We start from the raw sequence: 19,636 nt of genomic DNA, 5'->3' as shown, positions 1-19,636 counted from the left end.
ACAAAAGGTACAGATCCTTTTATACCATTATTACTTTTGTTTACCTTTGGCTTCTTTTAGTGTATGCTTGAAGTAGAATATTAAAAATTCAAACAATATTCAAAACCACAGTTGTGTTCCGCTTCTACCCCTGACTTCACACTGGATGAATCCAGTCTCAGTGCAATCCCCCACAAAAAAACCAACAACTTTTGCACTGAAACCTGACTGATAGTTGATGAGTTGATGACAGGGAAGCTGTCTATTGTTGTCTAAGGAACTTGGAAAGAGAAGAGTCTGGACTTCTTTAAGTTTCCTTGAAGACATTCACCTCTCATCTGAGAAGCGTCTTCAGTTCTAAGAGCAATTGGTGTGGAGTCCCACCCTATCATGTGATTTTTCCTGAGGTCAAAAGGCCCAGGATGTGAGTGGGCATTAAGGCATCTGGGAAAGGATCTCAAAATTAGTTTATAGATGGCAGACAGTTGGTGTCATAAACCACCACCTCTGTTAAAAGATAGTCATTCACAGTGGACATAGATGGCTTCTTTCACTCCTCTTTCAAACCATCTGTTCCCTCTGTCCAAAATGTGAACATTGGTGTCCTGGAAAGAGTGACCATTGACTTTTAGATGCAGATGGACTGCTGAGTCTTGTCCCGTTGAGCTGGTTCTTCTACGCTGTGCTAGTAGTGGGTGGGCTAACAAATGCATTATATAGTTCACACTAGTAGCAGCAGCATCGCATTCTTAATACCACCTTGTCATAGGAAAACTAAAAAAATTATATAGAGGAATACCCAGAATGCCAGTCACACACACTCTCACATACCTTTTGACTAGTTGTTTCTGTTGTTGCGAAATCAGTTTCACCCCGGTTCTTTTATTCCTCAGGCATCCAGAGACGGCACCGGAACTCAATAGTCATTTCACAAAACCTTTATTCATCTTCATTTAAGAATGCATCTTCTAGAAGGAGAGATGTGCAAGGCCGGTGTCCCTCTGCAGATCTTCCACCTCTTTGTTAGTTACAGTCAGCTTTATAGAAGTGACCCCATCATAAAACCCTCATGGTGTGCTGCAAACTCTGTGTGTCTGTGTGAGTGCACGAGCACGTAAGCGCCTGTGTGTACGCGTACGTGTACCCGTGTGACTATGTGAGTGCACGTGATTGACTGTGTGCGTGTGGGTGTGGGTGCGTAACAGTTAAAGCACTGTGTGTGTGTGTCTCCGTATACGTGACTTCCTGGGGGTGATAAACGTAATCTCCTCACCCAAGCTACACCAGATTCCTTTAGACAACATACAAAACAGAGTTAACATATTACAAACACTGAGACCCCCACTCTGCATTCACTGGGCCATTGGCCTCTTGTTGTCTTACATTTACAGATAAGCAGGTGGAGAGTCTCCTGCAAACCTACTTCTAAGTTATAACAATTATGCATTTTTATTAAAGGTACAAGCATCAGCATCAGCAATCCCCAACTGTAGCTTCCTGACTCCTTTTATCACAGCAAACCCCCAGTGTCCATAAATTCCTTTCTCTCTAAACAATTACACACACTCTCAGGCCTACAGCTAAGCCAAACTAAAACACACAGACAAATCCTTTCCTATTCATCTGATCTAAACAAATTTAACACGTCACATTATAATAATTATTTTCTTGTACTCGTACTGTCCACATTAGCAGATGCATTTTTGTTTTTACAAAAACAAAATATACAAGAATAGTGGAATTATGGCTGAATGATCAGAATGCCAGAAATGTATTCAGGTTTTGTTGATGCAGCCAGGGATGTACTTAAAAATGTGTTCCAACTGTAAAATCTGCCAATAGACTACAGTTGCAACAACTATTTTACAACATACTAGCTCAAACAGCATGTCCCCAATAAAAAGAGCTAACATCCACATCAAACAATATTGATCTTTAAAGAAGAGTAACAGGCAAAAGGAAAGAAGCATATTACCTAATTGCATTGTCGAGTTTTTTGGGACGCAAACATGCTAATCACCCTCTCATTGAAGTCTAGTGATTTTTGGATCAAATCCCGGTCAATACACAGTACAGCCAGTGCATTCAGCCTGTCCCCCTCCATAGTACTTCAAAGAAAGGATTGAATCCTCTTCAGTGTACTAAAACACCAATCTGGCTGCCGATGTCATGAGAATTGTGATGGCTAGCGTTTCAAAAAAAAGTGTCCCGAAGTTTGTTCTCTGTCAGCAGACAACATATCAATCCGGATTTTTTCAAAACATTGTATCAAGGTGTTTTAATGTTTAAACACAGTGTGTACAGTGCAACTTTTAAAGTTCTATCTTGTTTGTCCTGAAGCAGGAATCATTTTGCCACACATTCCATCCAGGACTGCAGTTCTCTGGGGGAGTTAAAAAAAAACAAAACACTGTAAATGCTGACATGTTTGCAAAAGAATATTCTGACAGGTTTGAGGGATGAGCAAGCCTGCTGCATTATCAGCAGGCTAACTGATGGTAATAACATTAAGGGAATGTTTCCTTTAATCTGGCCTGCAAGCCTGCTGATACACGGCTCATTACAGCTGCCCCATCATGTCTGCAGTAAGTTTGTTTTCCAGCTTCTCCTTCAGGAGTTTTTCCGAATCCCCCAACAGTTCTGTCCACTAATCGGGCGAAACAGAGAAATCTCTCCACAGTGAAGATTTCTTCAGTGATGTACCTGAGCACAATCACACACTGGCTTACACATGCCACATCTGTTGTCTCATCAGCTTGAACAGTGACAAATGGTGTTTCAAAACTTTCCTCTGCAATTCTTTCTTCATAAACTGCCCACATACAATCAGGAAACTCCTTTTGACTATTTGTAGATGTGTACTTGGCAGGATGATCTGATATTGTGTTGGTGTTGTTCCCAGATCATCATGAAAATGTTGTTCCAGGTTAAACATTGCAAGTGAAACATCACATTGTTGTGACGTTATTGTTTTGCGTGCTAAGCCATTCCTGCATTTATGAAATTCAAATGTTGCAAGGACAATATCAATTCTGCTTACTGTTTATTAAAGGGTTAGGATTAGGGTTAGGGTTAGGGTCAGGGTCTGTTGATCAGTAGACAGAGGCGGTTTCTCGCGGCTTAAGTACAGTTTTTTGTTTTATAGCGATTTTCCCCGAAGTCGCAAAAGTATGACGTCACAATGTTCTGATTGGTCACTGCCACGTTGATCCTGGAACAACATTTAATATGATGATCTGGGAACAACACCAACACGACGATATCAGATCGTGCGTACTTGGCAACCTGTGTCCAAAAAAGAGAACTGGTCAACAAGGTCCAAAACACACCTCGCTGAAGGGAAGTTGGAGCAAAGCTCGCTCGTGTGCTCCGCAAAATTGAATAATCCACCATCCGTGATAGTGAATGCCTGTTTTGTTTTTTGTTTTTTACCAGCTTGTTGTTTCTCTGTATTGCAATGCAGTGTCCTTTATACTTGATAGCTTTACACTATTTCCAATGTGACTTGTGCTGCATTCATGTTTCCTAATTTTGTCAGATAAATGCTTCAAATGCACAATTCCTTGAGTCCAAGCTGTGTCTCCTCCAAAAAGCAGGCATGGGAAACAGTAAAGTGAATTCCTACTTAGACTTGCCATTAGCCAGACCTTTCGTTAAAACCACATAACACAAAAGTTACGATTCTGTCGTTTGTCCTGTTTTGTTATTTGAACATCTTTTGGCAGGATAGCAGATCAGAGTGGCATGTGTGATTTCTGGGCTGTTCAGCTGTCAACTTTGTTCATGCTAATGCTCGCCGCTTTGACACTCTCACAAAAGACAAAATTCCCGCCCCTTGGCTGAACTAATTTAGCCCAAATGGTCAGCAAATCCACACCTGTCACTCACTACCCTATAAAGATGAATGGTAGATGACACTACCGTGCATGGGCTGTGAAAAATAAGACCATGTAGCTAAGTCCTGTGTTTTTTCTATTTTTTTTCCCTTTTGACTCTTGTTGCTACACTTCATGACATCAGTGTTTAAACCAGGGGTGCCCAATCCCAGTCCTCGAGAGCTACTGTCCTGCAGTTTTTAGATGCATCCCTACTCCAACACAGCTGAATCACATGAATGCCTCGTTATCAGGCCTTTGCCAGACTTGATGGCATGCCGAAGAGGTAATCCAACTATTTGATTCAGCTGTGTTGGAGTAGGGATGCATCTAAAAACTGCAGGACAGTAGCTCTCGAGGACTGGGATTGGGCACCCCTGGTTTAAACAATCTGTTCTAAGATGATTTCATATGTATATTTATGTTTTTATTGTTGAAAAGGATAAGGAAGGCCGATTCAGCCTATTCATACAAAACCGTCCCTTTTTTGTTTATTATAAACACCTTTTTGTGTCTTTTTACTTAACAAATAAGAGCAATTTGAGAGAAATCACATCAGGAATGATGAATGTCACATTTTATCTCAAAATATAAAGAAAAAGTATTCCGCTACCCTAGTTTTTCTTTGTACTTTATTAGGAATAGGTCAAATGATATATGGAAAAACATATAAACATACAAAAGTACAAATTCAGTATATTAGGCAAAAACAGAGTTTGTACAATTTTTAACAAGCTTGAGAGTGAATATTTGGTATAATCACCCTTATTGTCTAAGTAGCTTGGAAAGAAAAGCATCTGGACTTCTTTGAGTTGCTTGAAGATGTTTCACCTCTCATCCGAGAACCTTCAGTTCTAAGGGTCAGTGGTGGAGAGTCCCAGATTTAAACCTAGTGGGAGTTTACACTGCCATCTGTAATCCAGTTTTGAGATCCCTTCCCAGACGCATTAACGCCCACTCACATTCTGGGCCATCTGACCTCAGGAAATCACACGATAGGGTGGGGCCAGGTTTCACAATGAGCTCACCCGAAACCCTGGCTGATTGGGACCCACACCCATTTTCACACCTTGGCTCATGTGATCAGGGGGTCCTTTGTCCGTCTTTGGGGGGAAACTTCCAGTGAGATAAAATCTGGGACTCTCTACCATTTGACCCTAGAACTGAAGAAGCTTCTCGGATGAGAGGTGAAACGTCTTCAAGCAACTCAAAGAAATCCAGACGCTTTTCTTTCCAAACTCCTTAGACTTCGATGACCTGGATGATTGGGAACCTTCACAGATAATCACCCTTATTCTTCACTAAAGACTCTTGGGCAGCTTTTCTTGAAATTTATTTTAAGATGTCTTCAGGAAGAGTTCCAGACTCCTTAAAGGACATTCAAAACTTATTTTTCTGTTCTCTGTGAATATATTATTATTTGCCCCCAATAATATCTATTGCCACTGATTTTCAGTCCAGTTCTTGTGTAATTTCAATTTTCTCCCTGTTTCCCTTGTTTAAGAATGGCTTCTTGACAGCTTCCCTTCCACTGACACTATTTCTTCTGAGGCTTCAGTAAACAGTAAATGGATCAACTGAAGGTCCGGATGAATCTCTCTGGTCATGTGTCAATTATTTGCTAGATTTTTTTATATTTTTTTAAGGACATGACTTTTCGCTTGATCAAAACAAATAATGTTCTTATTCACTGAATCTTTGCAGCTTTTCTGATATAAACTGTTAATACTGGCCACCTTCATTTAGGCTTTGATTGTTTCCTACTGGCACTGCAGCATTTAGTGTCTGACCTCTGCCCAAGTTCTTAAGTATACATGTTTTTCATCACTATATGTTTTCCTTTTGTCCATCTACCCCAATATTTTAGAAATAAATTTTTTCTTTTTTGCTTTGATTTATGTATTTGACAGCTTTATTGACTTTTCAGCAATCTAAGACATATTATAAGCTTATGAAATACAACTTACTGTTAAATGCACATTACACCTGCATCTGAAACCTCTGAGTATGTTCTAGTTTAACAGTCAGCAGTATCTGATCTTGACCTCTTCTCATGTTTTCAGTGTGCAGGCTTTCATGTCACAAACCATCAGGTTACACAGAGGTGGATGACCTCTGTGGTTTGCCAGGCATTAAACTATTGAACTGTTTATCATTATCATGTCTAATTAAAACTTCATTTATAATGAACATAAAACTTTTATGTAAGTGTGATTGTATATAATTGATTCATTGATTCATTGCTTACACATTGTTTGAGCAGAAACAGAAACATGTTACTGTGATCCAATCTGTACTGCATAATTAAGGCTGATAGGGAATGATAAATGATGAGTTACCTAAAAGTGCACATTTGGACTACGGGACAAAATCAAACTAGTATCCTAGATTATAACAAAGAAAGAGCACATGTTTACAGGTAAAAGTCCTGCAGTCAAAATCACACTTGCATAAAAGTTTTATGTTCATTATAAAGAGCTGTTGAGAAATGCTAGGAGCTAACTGGGCGCTAAATCCACTAAACTTCTTTTCACTTCTCAAATATCACTGTGTGTGTCTCCTATATGATATATTTAACTGACATTTGTTGTTGTAATAATCAACGATTTATACAGGAAAATAATGACAAGCTTGCCCAAACTTTTGCATCCCACTTTACTTGCATAGTTCACATTTCTGTATAACTGTATATCTCAGATTTCTGTATAGTTTTTATTTCATATTTATATCCTGTTCATAGCCTGTACATAGCTTGTACTCACTACAGCCTGTACATACTTATAGTTATAGAATATTCATAACATACTTCATACCGTGTACATTATAACATACCATAATAGACCCATTTCCGTAACATACTTACATATCTATATTATTGCTAATATATATTGTAATATATCTATATCACGGTTAAAGCACTTCTGGATGGATGCAAACTGCATTTCGTTGCCTTGTACCTGTGCATGTGCAATGACAATAAAGTTGAATTCAATTCTATTCTATTCTATTCTATTAGTATATTTTGTCATTAGTATAATATGAAATACATTCTACTTGTGTCAAGTTGTGTGCCAATATTGCTGTGTAGTAGAACTGAAACATTAGTCATTAGTCATAAAAATTTATTTGAAATAATATTAAAATTCTCAATCAAAAAAACATTAAACAAAAAATATATAAAATATAAGTATTTACAGAGAAACAGGAATAAAAAGGACTCAGCTTAAAGTGGAAGAGCCTCAGGGAGAAGGAGGAGAAAAATAAGAACATTGTTTCTGCCCTGGAGAACCTGCTGCCTCATCAGAAAACTACTGATTGCTCGGGTCCAATGTTTCCAAGTTTAACACAGCTGTGGTGTTTTCAAAAACTAATTTATAAATGTGAAATTTCACTAATACTCTCGTCCGAGGCGGCATGCTCTCCAGAGCAGGAACAAGGCTGAGGAGGAAATGCTCCGTTGGAGACTGGCTTGGCCTCTTCAGGGACTCCAGGATGGCCAGCTCCACCGCCTATGGATCGTCCTTGGACCCGTTCCTCGTCCGCCTTTGAACTGTCCTCCTCTGTGGACCTGTAAAACACAGCACAAAACAAAGAATTGAGAAGGCTGCTTGTAGATTTTCATTTTCAACATTGAAAAAAAAAAACAGGATATAATCAGATTAGTTGTAGATATTTAGTAAAGGTAATCACAAGGGAATCTAACCGAGTAAAAAGTTATCAGTGCTTGCTGTACATACCTGTTGGTGCAGCAGGTGAGTGCAGCAGACACTGAACGTGGTGGAGCATCAAGATGTCTTTGCTATTTTGAATGACAACACAGGACTGGAGTACCAGCTTCTAAAGCACCAAAAGTTTGCACGGCGTTAAAGATAAAGATGTAAGTTGATGGAACTTGTTTTGCAATTACTTGCAAATTTTACAGACAATGCACTTATTACTTTGCTGTAGAAATGGCTATGACCTTTTTCTGTTTTTAGACCTTTTTTAGGTTCAATCCTGCTGAAATGGGATTTTTGGTTGAGTACACGGCTGTGATGAAGCCCGTTTCAATTGCCCACAACATCCTCCAAGGGGATTCATCTGTGCACATGGGCTTCTTGCTGCCAACACTTTAACAGTTGCTGGAAAAGCTGAGGAGGCTAGAGTCATCTTGCAAAATGTGCAGACCTCTTGTTAATAAGCTGCGGGATGGGATCCAGAAACATTTTGGAGAAATAATGAAAAACCCTGAGCTGATTGCAGCTGCAATACTTCTACCAGGATTCACAACATCATGGACCACAGAGGAGAGCATCTTAAAAGCAGGTAAATATGCATGTTATCCATTAAATTGTGAGCCACTAGATTTTGACTTGTAATGACTTTTCTTGTTACTGTGATTTGGGATTATAGTGTTAGTTAGAAACCAAGAGGCTGACAAAAGAAAAAAAAAAACATCTCTAGTGTGACAAAACATTTTTCATGCCAAACATCAGCAGCTCGGCAGTGTATTCAGCAAATTAATGTACAGACCTAACCATACATTTTTCCACAGGTCTGACCTTCATCAGACATCACCTAGACACAGAGTTGGGTGAGGTCAGCATAAACAGCAGCCTATCTGATGAAGATGACTTCTTTGGATCCATGGGGTCAGGAAACCCAGAAGCAAGGGAAGCTGGAGCAGTACCTTTCATGTCCATTTACTGGTGGTATGGATCTATTGCGTAGCTTTCCTCACATCAAGAAGCTGTCAGTCAAAGTCAATACAGCTCTTCCTGCATCTGCAGCCTGTGAGAGACTTTTTGGTCAGACAGGACTCCTGTTCACTGAGTGAAGAAACAATTTATGGTAAAGTGAGCCATACACATATGTACATCCACAATGTGAAAATTTAATTGGTTTTATTCTGACTTCAGTGTTTATTTGTGAGTAGAGTTTTTATTTGAATTATTTTATTCTGATGTTCGTATCACATGTTTTTAGTGTTTCTTTTAATATGACATTGTGTTAATCCCCTGTCTATACTTTCGGGTATTTTAGCAGACAAAGAACATTTTTGTTAGAATTGTGTTTGTCTATTCCTGTGGAATTTTAGCACAGATGTGGGTTGTTTTTTTTTTTTTATTCCTGCTGTGCGCCTTGGGGAATAAACTTTTCCTGATTATACCCGTTGCATCTCTGTGTGCTTTGTTTCTGATTTACTTCATCCCCCCTTCTATTTAAAAGAATCACCCCTAGTGTGACATTCTGGCGCATCAGCTTTAGTGTCTGCATACAAATGTTGAAGTTTTCTAGTTCTAATGTTTTCTCTGAGGCCGCTGTAAATGTGAATATATTAACTGTGGGTATTGCTTGAAAAACCTTTATGTTGTGAAAAACTGAAATCTGGAAATTAGACTTGTTGTGCCTTATTTTGTTAATGTTGTACATTTATGTATTTTTGTTTGTCTGAGCATTTATTTAAGCAAACTAAAAACATAAATTAGACATTACAACCAGTTTTCTTGCCTTTTTGGCAACCACTTTTTTTTTACTCTTATTTGAGTAGGTTTTTGGATGTCTACTTATCACTTTTACTTGAGTAATAATATTTTAAAGTAATGCTACTCTTACTTGAGAACTATTTTTGGATATTCGAGCCACCTCTGTTAAAGACACAGGGTGCACAGATTACAGGCTACTAGCTCTTTGTTTCTGAGGTCATTCTTCATGATAAGTGGCTGTAGCTCAGGAGGTAGAGAAGGTTGCCTACTGATCGGAAGGTTGGTGGTTCGATCCTTGGCTCCTCCAGTCTGTATGTCAAGTATCCTTGGGCAAGATACTAACCCCAAGTTGCTCTCCGATGCATCCATCGGAGTATGAATGTGTGAATGTCGTTAGATTGCACTAAGTATAGATAAAGTGCTTGTGAGAATGGGTGTGATTGGGTGAATGCAGCATGTTTTATAGAGCGCTTTGAGTACTCCGAGAGAGTAGAAAAGCGCTATATAAGAATCAGTCCATTTACCACTTTCCAAAGAAAACCTTGGCTCCCTTTTTTTGCCTGGTTACTGCTGAGATGCAGACAGCTTTAAATTCCTATTGGTCGGAGAGGAGCTACTGCGGATGCAACAGTTTCATTTTGACTGTGACGAAGTCTAAACAATAAACAGATGTATTCTTTTTTTTTTCCTTCCAGAGTTTGTGGCTGCCGGTTTGGTTGATAAACTTCAGATGATTCACTATGACAGCAACACCAGAAGAGCAGTGCCCAAACAGGACAATAAAACAGAGACACAGAGAGTGAAATTGCTGAATAACACCCTACAGGTGTTCAGAGCCAACATTAAAATGGCAAAGCATCACTTCAACCTTTTCTCATCATCTTTGTTGTACATCAAAATCCCCAAACACACCCCCCACACACTCTTCACTCCCACACCTTCTTTGAAAGTATGAAATAGTTTCTGAGTATGTTATTCTGTAGTGCCTCAGAGTTTGTTATTTATGGTTCTTGGTTACTTGGTTACTTTGTTTCCCTTTTCATGCCCAGTCATTTCTGTCTTCGCTGTTTCCTGTGGAAGTCAGTCATATCTCCATATCTCAGTTTTGCTTTCCCTGTCTTGTTCAGCTGTGCTCATTGGTGTGCTCACTCTTCTCTAAACTCCTCCTGTGTATTTATTGCTTGTGTCTCTCTCTGGTCTTTTTCGTGTCCTTACTCATGGTGCGTAAACCTTTGTCTATCAGTTTGTTCCTGATGTACTCTTTATTTATGTTTTGTTGTTTTGTCTTTTCATCGACAAATAATAGTTGTTGTTACACTTATAGGACATGCATTTGCCATGGAAACCTATGCCATAAAGGAGGTTTTGGACTTATGTGTTTCCTAAATGCTCCCACTTACATATACATATACATATACATACATATATATATGTATATGTATATGTGTGTGTGTGTGTGTGTGTGTGTGTGTATACCATAATAATCTGACAATACATATGATATTGGCCATATTATATTTAAATTACCACAGTGAGATGACTTTAGTCTCATGAACAACGTTAGCCAATTGTTATTTACTAACTAATCTTGAAATGACTGTTCAGTACAGAAATGAAGCACAACTATCATGTCCTGTGGTCTCAGCCTCAGATACTCAACTAATCAAAGTGATGTCATGACAAAAATGAATGACCAACAAAACATTTTTCTCCTTCATTTCTGTCAAACAAAGCTGTATGACACGTTTCTCGCGGTTAGTATCATGGTTGCTAGGCAACCTGAACAGCGCGACAAGGGCTAGACCGTCCCATTTCACAACCCGCTCACTTCCGCACTACCTGTACTTGTAGTACACACCGTCCGTAGTACGCGTAGTGTGCGTACTAAAAGCGTGCATACCCTGAATTGGGACACAGCCGGAGTGTCAGTCACGCAGTTCAGTTGCGGCAGGAGGGGAGGAGTCAGAGGGAGTTAAGAAAATCTTTCCGCTAGCAAGTTTAAGACATAAAGTCTGTTACCACTGTAACTAACTCAGAGTTTTCCCTCATCTCAGAGTTGTTAGCTAAATCTGCTTACTGGAGTACAGCCCACGTGAGGTATATTTCTTCATACAATCATTAAAACATCTCCCACGTGACGTACGTGCAAAACGTAAACCTGCAAAAGGCACACTGAAAAACGTACATGCCCCCCTAAAACAGCCATCTTCTGAGACGACCACTTTCGGCAAGAAATTTCTCGACTATGGAGAAGTTACAGTAATTACCGAGCCTGTTCGTTTTCTCTTCTCATTTCTGTTTCACATTAAAAATGAGGGCGATTATTCTGCTCCTCCTCTTCTGCTGCGCAGTGTGTGTGTCTGCAGGTAGGTGTTGGGTGCTGAAGCGGAAAACAGGGTTGTTCAGGCGTCACAGCGAGATCTTGGCCTATTGTTTCTCAAAGATTAAGAGCAGAGCTTTAGTTTGTTACATATTCATTAAGTAATCGCGTGCTGGCTATCAACTGTGTATTTATAGCTTGCTTTGCAAATAAATTTTACCCAAAGTCTCCAAACATTCATTAGTCTGTACTTTTTTATGTATTTCCACAGGAGAAACATGATGTAGCCCACTTGGTGTAATCTAAAAACAAATGTAGCTCAAATGATTGTATAAACTACAGATATGTTTATATAAGGGATTTTGAAAATTTTATCATAGCCTAAATACTTTGACTTATGTGGAAACGAAACAGCTTCTGTGTTTCTGTAAATGCTGCTATGAAAGGTTGCATTTCTGTACAAAAACACCCAAATTGAGCTGTTTTTCAGTTTCGTGTTTTAAGTTTGGGGTTTTGTTTATATTTACGTTTCATACTGAGCTATTAAGTGAATTATTGCTGGATGTTTTTCTGTCAGTTTGAATAAAAATGTTTTCAGAATATATTATTAGGTTTATTTTTCAGCTTTATATTGTTTATTGAAGTGATTAATTATCTACTGTGTATTGTGTATATAAAAAATGAAATGAAACATGGGATTTTAAATTGTTAATGTTTTTCCAGTCACCCGCTCTCTGCAGTATTTCTACATTGGATCTTCTGAGGTCCCAAACCTCCCAGAGTTTGTGGTTTTTGGGATGGTTGATGACGTTCAGATGATTCACTATGACAGTAACACCAGGAGAGCTGTGCCCAAACAGGACTGGATGAGCAAAGTCACAGGACATGATCCACAGTACTGGGACACAGAGAGTAGAGGGTTCAGTAATGCTGAGCAGGTGTTCAGAAACAACACTGAAATTGCAAAGCACCGCTTCAATCAAACTGGAGGTTTGTTTAAGATTAATCTTTTCTCTTCATCTTCATTGTAAACCAGCACTCACATGTTCTTCACTGCATTACTCCAGTTTCTGTAAGTAACATCATTTTATTTATATGTCTGTTCTGTGTTGGACTCATGTCTTAACTCACACCTGAATAAAGAACAGTCTCATTCAACACACACACTGAAGAGTCAGAGACCATCAGATGCTGCTCATTGTGTTTCTGACTCAATAATAAACAATCACTAAATGTTTTAAAATGACATGTTATCTCCATAGATTAAATCAGAATATATTTATACTCGCCACCCCCAGCTACTGTCTTTTTGTCTCATTCTGCATCTTACATGACAGCTGGCTGTTTAAGAAGTAATCAGCTCTTCTGTTTTGGTGTCTGTGGATCAATACTTCTTTGGAACACACTATGATTTTGCTTCTCTCTCACAGGTATCCACGTTGTCCAGTTAATGTATGGCTGTGAATGGGATGATGAGTTTGAAGATATTCAAGGATATTACCAATACGGCTATGATGGAGAAGACTTCATAACATTTGACGTAAACACGGAGACATGGATCACTCCAGTACCTCAGGCTGTCATCACCAAAAATAAGTGGGATCGGGATGCAGATGGGAATACAAAGAGGACAAAGTACTTAACTCAGGACTGTGTTGACTGGCTGAAGAAATATGTGGACTATGGTCAGGAAAGTCTGATAAGAACAGGTAGGTTTCACATGAACTGATTTAGTTTCATGCCACGTCTTCTCCAAGTTTTAGGAGGGAATATTTAGGTAATGCAATGTTACATTTTTGTAATTATAAAGCGAAATATAATATTTAATTGCATTTAAGAAACGTGCAGAAGTAGATGGGAGAATACAACTAATCTTAAATGTGTGTTTTTTGAGTAAGAAATCTCTTTTATAATATTTTCATAAATACAGAGAAATATTCGAATTGCTGTTATAACATTTTCTTGAGCACAAGCTAGGTACCTTGTATTTGAAGTTCGAATTTTGTTTCACAACCTGGTCAACTGATGTTGTATTTGAAATTTATTCTGGTTTTAGGCATGATGGCTGTGGAAAATTGAAAATGTGAAAAACAGGGTTATTTTGTTAAATGTAATCGTAATACCAGCATTGTACATATTCCAAAATAATAGTAATAATAATAATTATTATTACTATTTAAAAAGAGAATCAGTAAAATTTCTCTGTCTCTCCAGTCCTTCCCTCAGTGTCTCTCCTCCAGAAGACTCCCTCCTCTCCAGTCATCTGCCACGCTACAGGTTTCTATCCTTACAGAGCTGAGATGGTCTGGAGGAAAGATGGAGTGGAGATTCATGAGGGTGTGTACAAAGGAGAGATCCTCACCAACAATGATGGGACCTTCCAGATGAGTGTTTATCTGGACCTCAGATCTGTTATAGCTGAAGACTGGAAGAGATATGACTGTGTGTTCCAGCTCTTCGGCGTGAAGGAGGACATCGTCACCAAACTGGAGAAAGCTTTGATTAAGACCAGTGAAAGTAAGGCTTAATTCTTACTGGTCTGATTCAAAAGCTGTAGACTTTGGGTATAAGCCAGTCTAAGAACAGTAAATCTCATTAGAAAAACTTCATAAGTAAACCTTTCGAAAGAGGTTGGGAATTTAAAGATAACAGTGTAAATTTTATTTGACAGTTTTCTATTTACTTTTATTTTTATGTGGTAAATATGAATATTTTTGCAGCAAATGTCAGTTAAAAAGCACAAATTTGACATAACAGAAAAACATTTTAACCAATAAACAATCATTTATGACGCTTCTTCTGAAAAAAATTAACACATTTGTTTTCTTTTTCTTTTTTTAAGCCTTACTAGGATGGTCCAGGGTCACGATCATCACAGTCATTGGAGCTTTTGTTTTCCTCATTGCTGTAACTGGACTCATTATTTATCGAAAGAAAACTGGTGAGACAAAAAAGTTCATGGCTTAAGCATTTTACTTATTTGTCCAGATTCAAAATTGAAATAAGCTTCGGGTTCAAACACAGCAACATCTGAAGCAACAGTGATGTTTAGAGCACCAGTGTCATAATTATATAATTATTTATAAGGTCAAAGGTAACCAGTAGTGTAGCAAGGATTGGGTATCAGTATTCTTGTATTTACAACTGACATGTGTTTTCTTGTTTTTACAGCCAAATGTCCTCAAACTTATAAGTACATTCTAAATTTCTTTGAACACCTGACTTAATTTAATGACTGTATTATAATAAGATTTGTAGTAATGAGTAAATCTCAATCAGGCCTAAGTCTTACCCTGAAAACACCTTCACACTACACTACACAATTATTACGCAAGTGAGTATATTTTATGTACTAAACCACATCACAGGACTGGTCAAGACCTACTTTCAGTTTTCGAAACACTCTGTGAAATTGAGGCACACAATGATGGGACCTGCTGGTAAAGTTTCTGGGCTGCCTTTCCTAATAACAGCCATCCCTCAAGATTTTCTCCACTTAAAGCAATGCAGGATTGTAACATCTAGTCCGTTTACTGAATTTTGGCCATATCATAATTTTTATGCATATTTTCCAACTTCAAGCTGTATAAACTTGAGTGCTTATTGGATTTAAGGATATCAGGTGATGTGTATTTGCGTATTGAGTGAGGGTGTGGCCTAAGGAGATTAACACACTATATAAAGGTGTGCATAATTTTTAGGCAGCTTCTCTTTCTCAGTCTTTCAGAGGGATGCATTGATAAGATATTGGGGTGTGAGCACAGAACCATCAATCGTTTTGTTGCAAATAGCAAACAGGGTCGCAAGAAACGTTTAGAGAAAAAAAGACTCAAATTAGCTGCCAAAGATTTGAGAAGAATCAAACGTGAAGCTACCAGGAACCCATTATCCTCCTGCTGCCATGTTCCAGAACTGCAGCCTACCCGGAGTATCCAGATTTACAAGGTGTTCAGTGCTTAGAGACATGGCCAAGGTGAGGAAGGCTGAAACCCGACCACCACTGAACAAAACACACAAGTTGAAATGTCAAGACTTGGCCAAGAAATATCTGAAGGCAGATTTTTCAAAGGTTTTATGGACCGATGAGATGAGAGTGACTCTTGATGGACCAGATGGATGGGCCCGTGGCTGGATCAGTAACGAACACAGAGCTCCACTTCGACTCAGACGGCAGCAAGGTGGAGGTGGGGTACTGGTATGGGCTGGTATTATTAAAGATGAGCTGGTTGGACCTTTTTGGGTTGAAGATGGCCTCAAAATCACCTACTGCCAGTTTTTAGAAGACACTTTCTCTAAGCAGTGGTACCAGAAAAGATCTGCATCTTTCAAGAAGACCATGATTTTTATGCAGGACAATGCTCCATCATATGCATGGAGCACTAGCTGCATGGCTAGCCAGTAAAGGCTTTAAGGATTAAAAAAATAATGACATGGTCCCCTCGCTCACCTGACCTAAACCCTACTGAGAACCTGTGGCCCCTGCTTAAATGGGAGATTTACAGTGTAGGGAAACAGTACACCTCTCTGAACAGTGTCTGGGAGGCTGTGGTTGAGCCTGCTCAAAAAGTTACAGATCAAGAAACTGACAGACTCCATGAATGCAAGGCTTGTGACAGATATTGAAAAGAAGGGTGGCTATATTGGTCACTCTTTTTTTTTTGACATGTCAAAGATGTTTATATGTCAATTTTGCGTTGTTTTATTATCTGTTACTCATCACCTCCACTGGGATAGCTAACCTGTAAAAGACAGAAACTTAACCAAATGCATTTTTTTTTAAGTTTTAATGCCCCTCAATCAGGTAAAAGACATGAGACTGATGTACCGCACATAGGTTTATAGCTACTGCTAATTTTCAACAATTGTCCCTTGTTGGGCTTACATAAATAAATCTTAAATAAATACATATTACAATAAAACATACATTTTCATAAAACCAAATTACATCATAAATACAATTACTGATCGTCCTTCTAGAGAAAACATAAACAGCAAATCACAAACTATTAAAATTAAGTGTACTTGATCTCTGCTCACACATTAGCTTTCAACATTACATATAGCCATCTTTCTAAGAATGCTTTTGCAATCTTTTTTCTGATACATATTAATTAAAAATATTTCTGCATTTTTCACTGGAACTGGTTTGTCCCACCAGCTCTGGACATCAGGGACACCTCTCCAGCTGCCAGTTCTTATCGTGCTAAGAAGTACTGGCATAAAGCTCAGGCATTACAGCAGTCACAGTCATGGCTTTAAAGTGAATCCTGTATATCATTATATATGTTACATATTACTAGTGATCAAGTAACTGTATCTTTTTATTTATTTATCTTGTCCAGTTTTTTATTTATAGTCCTTCATCTGAATGTTTTTCGTTTTTTTCTTTAGTGTCCAAGACACCTGGGAATTCTGCTGAAGATATTATCTGTGACAACGGTAAGTGATACAAGTATTGCATTCAGTCAGGTTTGTGCTGTATTGACTGATTTTAAAATAAACATTAATTATGTGCACGATGAACCAGTTTTACCAGCAGGTTTCACTCATTCCATGATGTATTTTATATTTTCAAAGCCCTCCTCATTAATAAATATTTAATTTTTATCTGAACAGAAGACAGAAAAAGTTTGGATAAGCTTGTGAGCTTCACCAAGGAATCTTCAACACTGAACCTCTGAGAAAAAGTTTCTGCTGCAACAGAAGTTAACAATTTTTCTTCACTGATTTGATGCAGTTCTTGTCACAGTCCTGGGTTGGTGACCCAGTATTTTGTGTATTATTATTATTATTATTATTATTGTTGTTGTTGTTATTCTGTGATTTATCTGTTGTATATGACTTGTAGTGTTGATTTCTGTTTTTGTATTCTAGTTCTTAGGTTTTGTTCTGGTGCTCTTCTGTTTAGTAGGTTTAGTTCTGTGCCCACTGTTTCCTGTTTTACTTTGAAGGTCAATGTATTCTGTTTTGCTTCCTCCCCATCTCGTCTTTGTAATTAGTGTCAGCCATGTCTCCCAGGTGGTTGCTCTTTGCCCGTTCCCCTTCTGTATTTAGTGTTTGCGTGTGTTCCTGTTCGTCATCGCGTCGTCCCTCATACTTGCCTGTGTTCTGTTTCAAGCTCAGTTTCTAGCCTTCCCAGTTTAGTTTCTGTTTTGTCTTATGCCAGCAATAAAGCTGAGGTCTTTGAGTTTAAGTTCCACCTCCACGAGTTTGCATTTGGTTTCTATTCCTGCCTTCACACAGCTGCTCCATGACAGTTCTTCCATTAGGAGCATCACACTCAGCACTCTTAATGCAGTTCTCAAATCAGTGACGTATTTCCTCATCCACAGCAGACTTTCTCATTGTTTTTGTAAACACCACTATTGTATTAATTAATTTTCCATATGAATGTCACAGCTCATCAAAGCAGTTTGTACTTTTGTCAGTCAAAACTGCAGATTTCTCACTTACCTTGATACTGTTAAGCACTGGATTTTGTCTTTTCAATCAGATTAATTCAAACTTTTTGTATGAACTATATGCATTATGTGTAAAAGAACAAGTCCAGTTACACACTGTCAGTGGTTTTAGTGAAATTGGCCTTCAGTTGAAAGTAGATAGGATGTGTGGATAGGACAGTGCAGAAAGTGAGAGGAAAGTGGGAAAAGAATGATGACATGCAGAAAATAGTCTGGGACAGAGTTGAACCTATTTATGTTTAAATTATGTTTCAATAATGCCAAACACTTAAACACATAATTGAATTACTTTGTTTAACATATTTGGCACATTTCAGAAAAAAATCAGGGTAAGTGAAGTATGTGGACATGAAATGTTGCTGCAAAAAGAGAATCACCCAGCTGTCAGCTATGTAGAAAGGATCCTGGTGTTATTTGTCTCTCAGAAACAGTTTATAACTTCCCTTTAACTCATCCATGTCACCTAAAATGTAAACCTGTTTCTCCATCACCTGTTCAGCTCTGATGATTCAGGACATCTCCTGGTTTCATCTGCATGTTTCCCTCTCACCAGATATACAAACCGATATCATGACCAGCAGCTTTACAGCTGTGGCTCCAGCAAACATCAGCTGATACTAGAAATTAATATTAAATAAATTCTAACAAAAGCTGATCAAGCTTAAACGTGCTGCTGTTGTTTAGCGCGACATCCGCTGGTTTCCTCTTTCTGGCGATAAACAAACGAGAGAGGACGCCAATCAGCTGATCACTGATCAGTTTCATGATTGAATTAACAACAGGAGAGGGAGACAAGAAGAGGCAGCTGTGCAGCGTAAAGACACAGAATAACTCCAGCTTTGTGTCTTTTTTTCCTTCTAGCAGAAGTACGGGACAAATCGTGTTCCTTTTCACCTCAATACCCTTTTCTTCTGTTTGTCTGCCCACAGTCAGTCCAGCGGTTCTCTCAACTTAGCCACCATCATGCCCCTCCAGCTCATCAGCTAGGAACGTACACCTGGACCAAACCAAACCGTGAAATAATGAGGGCGGGGCCAGAGGCTGACTGGAATTATTCTTTGTTGCCAAAAACAAAACAAAACTAATGCTAGGAAACAAACACGTTCATAAGTACTTTGTGAAGCATTTTTTATGGTTTATTTTTGTTTTTTAAAAGTACTAATAGAATGTTTTCATCATTTTCCCCCTTACAGGCGGCCCTCGCCACACATATTGATTTAAAATTAATACCAATCAACCCACTGAGAAACTTAATGAGGTTTTATCCACTGGAGGGAGCCCAAACCACCACGATTCAGTGAAGCCCGGCGAAATCATATTTGATATGTATTCCTCATCAGTTGCACAAAAACAAATTTTAAAATTTGTTTTGTGCCTTTAAAGACGCTGTGACCTCACAGACCCCAGAGGCAATCTGTACCAAACAGCTAACCCCAGATTAAAAATACATAAAAATTTTATACATTGTATACCCAGCATAACTACACCTGTCATAACATAAAAAATAATAAAGATCAGATGAACCTAACTTTAATC

The 19,636-nt window shown here is 38.5% G+C and overlaps 1 protein-coding gene across 3 annotated transcripts; it reads left to right on the top strand.

Annotated features, from left to right (window-relative positions):
- The first annotated feature begins 11,518 nt into the window (after nt 1–11,518).
- Nucleotides 11,519–19,566, top strand: LOC135932741 (H-2 class I histocompatibility antigen, Q9 alpha chain-like). Of its 3 annotated transcripts, none has more exons than XM_065470342.1 (7): nt 11,519–11,685; nt 12,363–12,629; nt 13,070–13,348; nt 13,854–14,156; nt 14,482–14,580; nt 17,031–17,078; nt 19,030–19,566. In XM_065470342.1, the coding sequence occupies exons 1-7, from the start codon at nt 11,631–11,633 to the stop codon at nt 19,053–19,055; spliced, it is 1,077 nt and encodes a 358-aa protein (XP_065326414.1). In that variant the 5' UTR covers nt 11,519–11,630; the 3' UTR covers nt 19,056–19,566. The 3 variants fall into 3 exon arrangements, with proteins under 3 accessions (XP_065326414.1, XP_065326413.1, XP_065326419.1); XM_065470341.1 differs by lacking the exon at nt 19,030–19,566 and adding an exon at nt 17,256–17,812; XM_065470347.1 differs by lacking the exon at nt 19,030–19,566 and adding an exon at nt 17,256–17,812 and having other exon boundaries at nt 11,559–11,578.
- The last annotated feature ends 70 nt before the right edge of the window (nt 19,567–19,636 follow it).

The sequence above is a fragment of the Pelmatolapia mariae genome, linkage group LG22 (assembly GCF_036321145.2).
Source record: "Pelmatolapia mariae isolate MD_Pm_ZW linkage group LG22, Pm_UMD_F_2, whole genome shotgun sequence".
Taxonomy (NCBI): Eukaryota; Metazoa; Chordata; class Actinopteri; order Cichliformes; family Cichlidae; genus Pelmatolapia; species Pelmatolapia mariae.
The sequence above is the reverse complement of the archived record's forward strand: the minus strand, read 5'-3'. Positions and strand labels throughout refer to the sequence as shown.